This window comes from Zea mays, chromosome 6 (assembly GCF_902167145.1).
Source record: "Zea mays cultivar B73 chromosome 6, Zm-B73-REFERENCE-NAM-5.0, whole genome shotgun sequence".
Classification (NCBI taxonomy): Eukaryota; Viridiplantae; Streptophyta; class Magnoliopsida; order Poales; family Poaceae; genus Zea; species Zea mays.
The window spans coordinates 160,068,789-160,080,343 of record NC_050101.1 but is presented as its reverse complement, the minus strand read 5'-3'; the positions used below and the strand labels follow the sequence as shown (position 1 = coordinate 160,080,343).

At 46.4% G+C, this 11,555-nt stretch overlaps 1 protein-coding gene across 1 annotated transcript; it reads right to left on the bottom strand.

The window, feature by feature from the left end:
* Positions 1–211: 211 nt before the first annotated feature.
* Positions 212–2,453, bottom strand: LOC100277843 (uncharacterized). The gene is made up of 3 exons (NM_001147715.2): positions 1,093–2,453; positions 806–1,002; positions 212–667 (listed from the first exon to the last, which is right to left on the bottom strand). Exons 1-3 carry the CDS (start codon positions 2,358–2,360, stop codon positions 624–626), a joined length of 1,509 nt encoding a protein of 502 aa, NP_001141187.2. The 5' UTR covers positions 2,361–2,453; the 3' UTR covers positions 212–623.
* Between the last annotated feature and the right edge of the window lie 9,102 nt (positions 2,454–11,555).

Sequence of the window (11,555 nt, the reverse complement as noted above, 5' to 3'; positions counted from 1 at the left end):
GGGAGACGCGCCTACCAGATCCTCTCTGTATCAGAGACCATCACTTATTCTTCAACAGGATATGCAACGAGCCAGTAATCGTGAATTCGTGCTCGGTGTGCAGACGACGTTCTCACTTTCCACCCGTAAATGAAACGCAGAGCAAAGATTGGATCGCCGATGACAGCGGTCACGAGGAGTATCGGGGGTACAAACACGCTAGATCCGAGGTCGGTACTTTACCGGGATACTTCTTATTCGGGTGTTATTTTTTCCACATCTAGTACATAATTACATGATGCGAGTCGCTATACACTAGAGTATTCCATAGAACATCCCATCCCTGATCCATGCCACCTCGTCGCCCTCGACGACTCTGCGCTCTACCACGTTTCTATAGCCAGCCGTCCATGCCTTCCGGCCGCCGGTTGGTCCCGACGACCGAGGCCCGTCCTTCTCCGCCGCGGTTCCCGGAGCGCGGGAAGAAACACCACCACCACCACCACCACCGTGTCCTCCTGGATCACAACTCACTCCACTGCCCACGGCACGCACGCAATCTTCTAATCAGACTAAGTAAAAAGGGGGACGATATCATGTGTCAGCTCCACTCCACCGCCCGGGCCATGGTGTGATGTCGTGGTCTAGGCGTCTCGCCGCGTGGCCTCCGCCCCCGTGCCCGTGCATGCTGCAAGAACTTTACTTCTTGAATTCTCTTATTATTATTTTTTTTCTCTCTTGGCCGGCCGGGCCCTGTTGGTCCCTCGGCGCGGCCGCTGCGGTGCCGATGGCGCGCGTCAATCGAGTGGGTAGCATGTGTCCTCACCTCCGGTGTTCCAGAGGAAGTGCGCGTAGGCCGCGGCGTGGTGGGCGTTCCCGGGATCGGCCGCGATGGCCTCCTGGTAGGTGTCCTCCGCGCCGGCGAGGTCGTTCCGCGCCTTCCATAGGAAAGTAGCGTACCGGCTCAGCGCCTCCGAGTCCGCCGGCTCAGCGCGCACTGCTCTCTCGAAGTAGTGCTCCGCCCTGCGAAGAGATGAGCGTTTATTGGTGAATAGCTGCGGCTGCGTTGGCAATTCGTCGAACAGTTTGTGGGCGTGGACGGAGGGGACCTACCGGTCGTGGTCGTTCTGCACGAGGTAGAGGAACTGCGCGAAGTTGGCGAGGATGAGCGGATTGTTGGGCTCAGCGGCGACGGCCTGCTCGTATCTCTGCTCCGTCAGCGTGTGCTCGGCGTGGTCCTCGGTCTCCAGCTCCGCCTCCACCGGCGCGACGAGGCTTCTGAGCACGTCCGGATCGCTCAGCTCCTCGGTGCGCGGGCTGGCCTTCAGGGCCTCCGCGAGCATCATTTCCCAAATGGCCTGCTCGTCCGCGTCCGCAGCGTCTTGGGCGACCTCAGCCACAGGGGGTGCCGACGGCTGCTGCGGCGACACACGGCTTAGCCGATATAAGGACTCGTCCGACCGGCCGTCGCCGGTGGCACCCGCGACAGGCGGGGTCTTGCCGCCACCGCCGATGTCCCCCCCGACCGAGGCCATCCGGTCGACGGAGAACGTCTTCACCGAAGCCGCGTCGAACCGCGGACGTGACGGCTCGGGGCGCTGGGCGTTGACAAGGGCGACAGCAGGCGCAGTAGGCGGGATGGTGGCGGCCGCAGCGGCGACGCTGCGGCCCATCGATTGGACGGTGAAGTTGGCGAGGAGGAGCATGAGGGAGACCATGAACGCCGGCGTGCCCGCGAAGATATGCTGGAAGAGCCAGACGAAGGAGTCGTGCATCTCGCCCTGCACACGCGCCAGGACGCCCTGCAGGTCGTCGCAGAGCAGCGCGTCGCGCATCTGCTGCAGCGCGAAGCTCTGCAGCTCCCGCACGATGAGCACCATGGAGGAGAAGGCGCGGCCCACCGACTCCCCGGCGGAGCCCAGCAGCCCATCGTCCCAGCGTGAAGGACGCGCTACAGCATGCAGCTGCGCCTGCTGTTGCTGCTTTTTCCGCTTCAGCATCCGCAGCGACAGCGGCAGCCCGACGTTGCTCGCGCTCAGCTCCACGCTCGCGGGCCAGCCGCAACCCGCCGGGCCGGCCGGCTGCACCCCAGCCGCCGCAGCGAGCTCCTCGATCCTCTTCATGAACTCCGCGTCCCCGCCACCCATCCCATCCAAACTCGCGCTCAGCGCGCACCTCGCTGGCGTCCGAGCCGGGCGCGGGCGCCGCACCATCACGCCGGTTCCCCAGTTTACGGGTGCCCGGGATCTCGCGAGCCCGGCGCATCCGCCGCCGCCTCCGAGGAAGGCGGGCAACGGCCGCGAGGAGGTCGAGGGCGACGATAAGGCGGAGGAGGAGCGCGCGCACGGCGGCGGTGCCACGGCAGCCACCTGGAAGCCCATGACCTTGTTCCGCTGCGATATCGGACGAGGACGAGGACTCACCGCCTCAAGCGCCCCGGCTGACCTTTGGTTGGGCCACCGCCGCACGAGGTGTGGGAATAGCAGCGAGGAAAGAAGGGAAAGCGTTGGGGCGCTTTTAATTAAGGAACCGGATGGGCGTCCTGTCTCCCCACGCTGCTCGTGAACCGCCCTACTTGTGTTTGGGTGTGGTGTGGTGACTGGTGGGCCGGGTAACAGAGAGCTTGATGATTGTTTTTTCAAAACTGTTTAGGTTTTAATAGAGATACAATGTTTACCTTTAATAAAAAATGTAATCTTGAGTTGTAGAGTAAAATAAAATAGAGATACAATATTAACCGTTAATAAAAAACCGTATTCCAGAGTTTTATATGTATTTTATTTTACGGTATATAGAGAGTCGTTAATCATATAGGAGAATTTTATCCTTTAATAGACTTAAGGGGTGTTTGGTTTCTAGGGACTAATGTTTAGTCCCTAGATTTTATTCCATTTTAGTTCCAAAATTACAAAATATAGAAACTAAAACTTTATTTTAGTTTCTATATTTAGCGATTTATACACTAAAAAGGAATAAAATGAAGGGACTAAACATTAGTCCCTAGAAACCAAACACCCCCTTAACTTTTCTCCGATTTCAAAATTGTTGCTATATTATTTAAAACTTTCATATAACATCCTGTTAAATACAAATAATTGTTTTATGAAACTTCAACCATAAGCGGTTTCAATGTTAACAGTGTGTGAGAAGTCTGCTAAGATCGTAGTCATGTTGTAAAGCAACCTGAAAACTTTTATGCAATTACAAATTTAGGATTATTAAGATTTATTTTTTCCCAATATTTTTGTTTGTGGTACAACATAGTCTGTTGGAGTATAAAAAAATGGTATGGCCATAAAAACTGCTCTTTTGTATTTTTCATTTGAATATTGTATGAAATAAGATGTAATCGATATTCACTCTGGTATTACTATTTTACTTAGTTGGTGTCGTTGTTAATGGCTATGCCAAAAACATCCTAAGTTTAAGAAATAAAGAATTACATCGTTCGAACCAGATACAAACTGTCAATAACTGTAAAATCATGAGACCGTATCCTTGCCAACTATATTTTCTAAAGAAGACTAGGGGTTCCAATTTCCCAAAGAAAAAGGCTAGAGAATCCAAAGGCAGAAAAATCACCAATAACCGTGCGATTGGCAGCTAAACTAAACACACCGTGGGACGAGCTCGTGCTGTCGTGCATCGCACGCCCCACTAGAGCACCACGGCAACCTGGGCCCCTCGCCCAAAAGCAGCAAAGCTGGTGACACTGACGCGACGCAGGCGATGAGAAAATATCGCGGAGGGCTGCGCGAGGTGCAATGGCAGTGGCACCAGAATCCAACCTGGGTTTTGTCGGGGCTCCAGCGCTTTCCTGGGGTATCGGACGGACGGTGGGAGACGGTACGATGGAGTTCGGATGGCCGGATGGGACCTCCGGACCTGGACGTTGGCACGTTGTCCCGCGCCCGTCCACGCGCCGCACATGTGGGAATTTGCGCGTGATCCCGGACCCGGAGGGTGAAGGGGGCTGGTGAACTGCTGGCTGCTGCTAGTAGGGCTGGGCATTTTGAACCCGTTAACCGAACCCGAACCGAACCCGAACCCGAATAGACCGAAATGGTCGGTTTTCGGTTTTTCGGTTTCGGGTTCGGTCCACAAAATCCTATCTATTCGGTTATCGGGTTAGGGTTCGGTTTGTATCCTGCCTAACCCGAATAGACCCAAAAAACCGAAATACAGCGAAACCACGCCAGGCGCGCAAGCCAAATGGCCGATAGCCGCGGCCCACGACCCAGTGTCCCTGTCCCTCAGGCCCTCACGATGAGCTAACCACAAGTCCACAACCCTAGTCGAAGTCAGCCGCCCGCCGCCCCCAAGCCGCAGCCCGCCGCCCCAAGCCGCAGGAACGCCACCACCCACCGCCGACTGCAGCTTCCGGCTCCGGCGTGCGCTCAGCTCAACTGCTCCAAGCCTCCAGCTCTCGCTTGCCGCCCAGCTACCACCCGTCAGGCCCCATCCCCTCAACTGCTCCAAGCCTCCAGCTTCCTGGTGTTGTGCTACAAGGTGATGTCGATGGATGGTGCAGTTTGCTTGCTGTGTGCCTCTGTGCAGTGCTCTTAGACTAGTGTTGTGTCTGTTCACAAGTTGCAGTTTGTAGTTTACTCCAAGCGACCAAGTTGTGTAACTGAATGAGGTTGGCAAGGTGCCTAGTCGGCCAGCCCTACCTGTTTGCTGTTTGGCGGTGGCTTGGCCATGGCCTGTTGTTGTCTACTTCTCTATAATTCTATTGCAGACTTGCAGTTTGTTTGTTCCAATTTGCAGACTTGTCACAAATTTTGTTTTTTGCTTCATTGCTTATTGGGTACTTGTTTCAGGTATTTCTAAGTAAGTTAATCTGTCATGAACATTGTATGGACGTGTGTGCAGCTTTTAGATTTTGTACCAGTTTGTTTGCTATAATAACATGGAGTAATGGGGCTATTTGTTTGTTCGGGTTTTTGAAGAACCGAACTGACCGAACCCGAAAATTTTTGTCTATTCGGGTTCGGTTCCTGTAAATTTAGGTTCGGGTTCGGTTCTCATTATTTGGAACCCGAATTTTTTGAAACCCGAATAGACCGAACCGAATAATCCATATAACCCGAATGCCCAGCCCTATCTGTAGCGGAGGTGCACAGTGCACTGAACACTGCTAGCCTGATTGTTTTAGGAAATTAAAACCAAGCGTTTCCCGCTATACGAAATCTGTAAAAAGCATAGATCTAAAGACCAAATCTATAGATTTTATAGCTTTTCTCAAACGGTACTCTAAAAATACTGAGTTTTATGTTCTATCTAAATCTAGAATCCTAGGGCGTGAATTGCGACGGTGTAACTTTTGTCATAAAAAAGTTAGGAGATGTTTGGTTTATATTTTATTCTATTTTGGTTTTCTAAATTATTAAATACGAAAACTAAAACTCTATTATCGAATAAAATGGAGATAATAATAATTTGTCAAAAAAAACAAACACCGTCTTAGAACAAAGTTGAAAAGAGTTGTTTATACCTAAAGACAGGCATACTTGGTTACTTAAGTTGGTTAGGCCGTCCCTAAAACCTAGTCAAGCTAGCCTTCTAGTACAAAATAGATCAGGCCAGACAGGTACCCTATTGTTAGACCAACTACAGTGTCGACTTTCCATGTAAAATCTGGTCTAGCCAAGTTTGTTAGTCAAGACGGTTTTTGCTATTTTCGAATCAGATATTTCTAAATTGATTTTTATAATTTAAAACTTGTCAAATGTGTTTCGAGTTATTTCCGATGTGATAAGACTATCCACATCTCTGTATAAGAGGAATACGATCGATGAGTTATCCAATATCCATTGAACCAAAATTTGATCTAATACTCATTTTATATTTTTTCCTCTCTACCTTGTTCATCACGTATAAGATGGGTTTGGTGACGTTCTATATAGTCACGATGATCCTAGGACAACCTTCACGTGCTTCTCAGTGATGGGTCTTTCCGTGAGGTGTTAAGGAGTTTACGAGCAAACAATAGGATCAACATCGACTTAATCAGTTTCTATATCAATTTCATCGGTCCGCTACGTACCTCACTACGTTCAAAGTCATGTGTCTATCATGGGTATGCTAGACCTTGCTCGTGTGTGATGTAGATCTGTTCTAGTGTCAACACGTTTTTTGCGACTCTATCGGGGGAGAAAAAGAATAACATCAAGATCCAGTCTACTAGCAACATATCTAGCAGTGATAGATCACACTAATCCCTTTAATCCTAACAACATTAACTGCCCAGCATCACTTGAAGACCTTTCCAATGAGCTTTGTCAAAAAAAACAAGCCAAATTTAATGTTGGTCGAAAGAATTTTCTTGCAGAGTTGTACTAGTTGCCACTAGAGCCAATTAAGGTCATACGCTACAACATCAGCTGCTAGTTCCCTCTTGATTCTGCTAGGGTAGCCATGTAGGAGGGAGTGATATACGAGATTGGAGATCCATCGGAGAGAGTGACTTCACCCATGCCACACAAATATTCATATCACAGAGCACCTCATTCACAATTAGGGGTGGACACTTTTTACCGGAAAACAAACCGAACCATACCGGAATTTTGTTTTTCGGTAGTTCGGTTCGGTTTCAATTTTTGTATCTAAGAAGTTCGGTGTTCGGTTTCGTAATTGGGTTTCACCGTATACCGAACTGAAATACCAAAAAAAATCAAATACCAAATTTTATCAATTCTAAAATTTGACTATTTGATTATGCGAACTAAATGTGTGATGCAATTAAATTTTTATTCAATTATTTGTATGTGATTTATGATGTATTTCTAAATATTTGTACCTATACAATTTTTACTTTTTAAAATTACGTGTAATCTATCATGTAAACTTGTTGTATGTATTGTCTTGAGTATAAGTTTGGTATTCGGTTTTTACCAAAAAAATAAAAATCAAACTTCTCGGTTTTTCATTTTCTAGAAAATCGATTAATTTCTAATGTGTGGAAAACTGAAGCTTTTTAAAACCGAAAAACTCAATCGAAGTTTTAAAAAATGAAAGCCCAACCATATTCACAATGGGAAACAAGGAGTGGTCGATGTCGATCAGTTTCCCTTTCCGTTGATGATGGAAGCACAGCTACAGTTACAACTATCCGGCTCGACGAGACCAAAACCTAAACCCTTACACATGGCAAGGATCTTCATGTGAAGTATAATCATCAGTCATATATGGGTACGTGCAACCACCCCCGTATGCATATTCGCATTCACGAGTACCCCGACCCCATACATGTTTCATTTTTGGTGTTATAGTGTTAGATCCATATGATTCTACCGGCAACCAGATGTGTTACTTTTTTTTGTTTCGTCGTTAACTATTTATTTGTTATTCATGTTTTCTCGTATCTTTGTATAGGGTCATGTATATGGAATGAGCGCATACTCGAATTCTTCCAACATGTCTGAATATTATGACTCGAGCTAAACATGTGATCCATACACGAAAGCTTTATCATTCGACTTGTATGACAAATTGTGCTAGAAAAAAACTTTATATGTACATGTACGTATGTCACTATTGTGAGGTTCTATTACTTGGTGTTGCACTTGGATTGCATTTTTATTTGCACAAGTATGTTAAATGTGATTTTGGGTATTGGATAATATGTGAATCTATTATTATTTATTGTACAACGTGATTTGAACAAATCACAAATAAATCGTGTCATTTTTTTAATTTTTTTCAATATTTTAGAACAGAGATAGTATATTAATAGCAGTATCAACAAAACCAGCCTCCTGGTCTCCAAGGGAGTCCGGTCTAGAGCCACATTGACGTGCCAGGCTTTTGGAGCAGGACCAGGTTTGGGCTGCGTGCGGCCGACTATCTGGTGCTGCCGGTCGAGCGGACGAAGTATTTTCTCCCTCTACAGTCCCTTTCGATCATTGTGATCGGCATTGACTCCCCTCATCCATCGTCGTTGCTGTCTCGCCTGGCCGGGCCGCAACCCAACCCCCACACTGCGAGCATTATCCTTTGGCACGCACGGAACACATGCCTGCGCGGGCTAATAGTCACCATACCCGTAACATCTCGCCGCTATCCTCTTGTGCTGCTCACGTCACGTCACGTCCGGTCCGGCCCGGCGGCGATTCTCCCTCGCTCTCGCTGTCGCGCGGCCCGCCGGCTGCCGTCGTCGATCGAGCGGTTCTCCTGGTCAGCGGTGCTACGTGCATCGATTCCGACTTCCGTGATGAAACAAACGGTCGGCTGCTAGGTGTCAGGTGTGCGGTGCGCCGCCGCCGCGTGGTCTAGCACTCTAGCTACGGACCTCATACGTATAGATAGATAGATAGATATTCGGCCGGCCGTATATCTCTGGCGTCAATGTGTGTATCTAACATGTAGGAGACGGAGCTAGTACGTACAGGATACGGGCTAACACTGATTAACGTACAAATCCTGTAGCTGGCGAACTTTAAGGCCCTCGATTCTGTTTACGCAATCCAGGCTGATGGTTTTCGGATGAGCCCGGCCTGATGGCTTTCGCAGGAATTTTGGAGGAAGTCGATTGCTGAAGTTCGCTGACGTCGCGTGCTGTTTGGCGGAAAGGATTGCGCCAGAGCAAAGTATAATAACGTGATTTGAGCCCAACGCAAGACATGTCACGTTAGATTTCCAGTGACATGAAAAATTAAGAGAAATAGAGGGAGAAGAAAAATGCTATGCTTACTGTAGTAGCCAGTTCAAAGCGGGTTGTTCATAGACTCCAACATATGGCTAGACTTTTAGTTATTGGATTAAGATAATATGACCACTTCTTAGAGCTGGTACATGTATTACTATCCAAGCTCTCACAAGATGGTGGCAATAAAACATCCAGCTCGAGTTCTCGGGCACGGAAGCCCGAGGCAAATCGCGGTCGCTCACTCGTGGAGACAGAAATAGCGAGCTCGCTCCGATATTTGTTGCCTTGATGCCCTGAACCCTCGTCACTTTTAGGGCTTGTTCGGTTAGCTCTCAATCCATGTGGATTGAGTGAGATTGGATGAGTTTGAATCCTAAACAAGTCAAACTTCTTCTTAATTTTTTCCAATCTCATCCAATCCATGTGTATTGGGAATAACCGAACAAGCCCTTAGTGTAGTTCTGGTCCATTTTGACTACATCTACCGTCCTAAACCATCGTCACCTAGTTATGGTTTGCTCACGTCTCTTTTAGTCTAGTTTTAGTTTTTTAGGCTTATTCAAGGGTGGAGTTAGGCCTATTTGTCGGTGTCAACTGATGCCATGACTTTTAAAAAAAACAGTGAGAAATCTTTGCTATGTACTATTTATCTATAGAGCGATATCAGTGTCTAGTGAAACTGACACCAATGGCTCCTTCAGCTGGCTTCGTCCCTGGCATGACACAAAATATAATTTATAGATGAGATTCTATGGTTTTTTCTTGATTCTTTTTCACTTTAAATGCTTAACAATAACTGCTTGACATGGCACACACATGGACCAATTAGAACACATCACACCACTGAAATTGAACGTATCGGCCAATTCTAACCGATTCAACCGATTCAACCAGTACAGTGGTTGGTACGGACCGGTTCAACTTCAACGCGGTCGGTACCGACCGGTTCAGGCAGCCGGCGACGTCATCGACTGGCTAACGTGAGTGACCGCGATTGACAGCGCATAAGTTGACACCGCGATTGCACCCTGCCTTAAGTTATTTGAGGGATTCATCAATTGGATAGCAATCACATATGTTTATTTGCTGCTAGTTAGTTGCACGTGCGTTACTGCGGTGCCTATATTCACAATATTTACAATAATTGTTCTATGTATAACACAAATGGATACGAGGTCGAGTGGTTATAAGTTCAGCATTATGTCCTTTGGGAGGGAGAGGGCCATAGTTCATACCTAGCCAGCACGACTGAGAAACTTCCACTTTGAGGGCTAGTTTGGGAGCCAGAAAACTGGTGGGATTGGAGGAGTTAGAATACCTCAATACAAATTGAATAAGAATAGGATTTTAGTCATTTCAATCCTCTCCGGATTTGCAGTTCTGAAATTAGCCCTGAAGGTGTATTTATATTTATTTGCTAATTACAGTTTGACCTTGTAAAGATAGATATCTGTAATGATGGAATAAATATCTTTTAACCACATCTCATGTTTTGGGAATCCTGTGTCATAGATCCCTGCGTTCCAATCATCTCTATCTATCACCCTGTGTTTTTCAATTCCTATCTTTTCTCACTGCACTTTCTATCTTATTTTTGTCCTTTTCTTTCTTTGTTTTGTAGTTCTTTGATGCAACCAGGCTCGAAGTCGATGCCGATCGCTTTTACGGCCTACCGTTGATAGGGAAGGGGCTGAAGGGTGCGTGTGCGACTCGCTGTGTCTACATCAACCAAGCATACCACATTATCCAGAGCCTGCCCGGAGAGAGTAGTCGGAGTGCAATAATATAGCAAACAGCCAAACAGTGCAGCAAACACCACAGCTGTAGCTGTAGGTTGCAGCCAAGCAGTCTTGCTAGAGACTACGGATGTCGCTCACGTTATATCTGTTCTCGTATTTCTATTCAGATTTTATTTGGCCGGCCAAACAAATAGTAGTATGCCGAATAGCGTACAGTGGGATATTATTATAATAAATGTGCGATTTGAGTATGAATATCTGAACTTAGATACCGACGAATCTAGAGTCCTCTAAATAAATTTCGACTTAGATAGCTTCGAAAAATATCTATTTACACCCCTAAGCCAAACTTTCCATTCCTATCTAACCATCTTCGTGAACGTTCCAATATCTATATATTATTAGGATATTTCCAAGTATTTGGGAGTGCAATCATATTCTAGCTATGGAGGACTGACAGACAATGAATGGAATTCACTGACAGTTGGAGAACAACTACAAGTGCTAATCAACGATTAGGCAGGAAGCAAAGTACTACATCTGTTATTTTATATAATATGTTCATAACTAAGGGGATATTTAGTTTATGGAATGAAGTAACTCATCATTTTTTTTATTTGGTATGTGAATTAACAGTGTGTTTGGTTTGAGTAATGAGGTAGTCCATCAACTATTCAACTTCTCAGTCATCACTTTCTTGTTTGGTTTATGTTACAGAATGAGTTGATCCATCGTTATTTCATTTCTAGTAGGTTAATAATTAGAATAAATATGAGGAATGAGTTTATTTCATCAAATTTATAGAATATACTTATGATGCACCACATCATCTAAAATGGATTGATTCTTCGAACCAAACACCCCAAAATATATTGATCTATCATCACCATATAATGATCAGTACCGGTACGAAGAATAAAATCATTTCACTAAATTTGAAAAATGGTTTCATATACATCGCTCTATCTCCAATAATTTGGTTAACTATTACACAAGAATTAATTAAAAGTACTAAGGATTCTTCTAAGCATCTTTACCTTGTGTTGTTGATATACCCTCTAGTCAATTGCACATCAAATTCCCTCTCGATAGCTCCACCACCAGACTCTATCCGCACGCTCCTGCTCGGATGGCACAGACTTAACTAATGTTTGGTTTGGAAGTACTGTGAAATGGAGTCACTCTCTGCT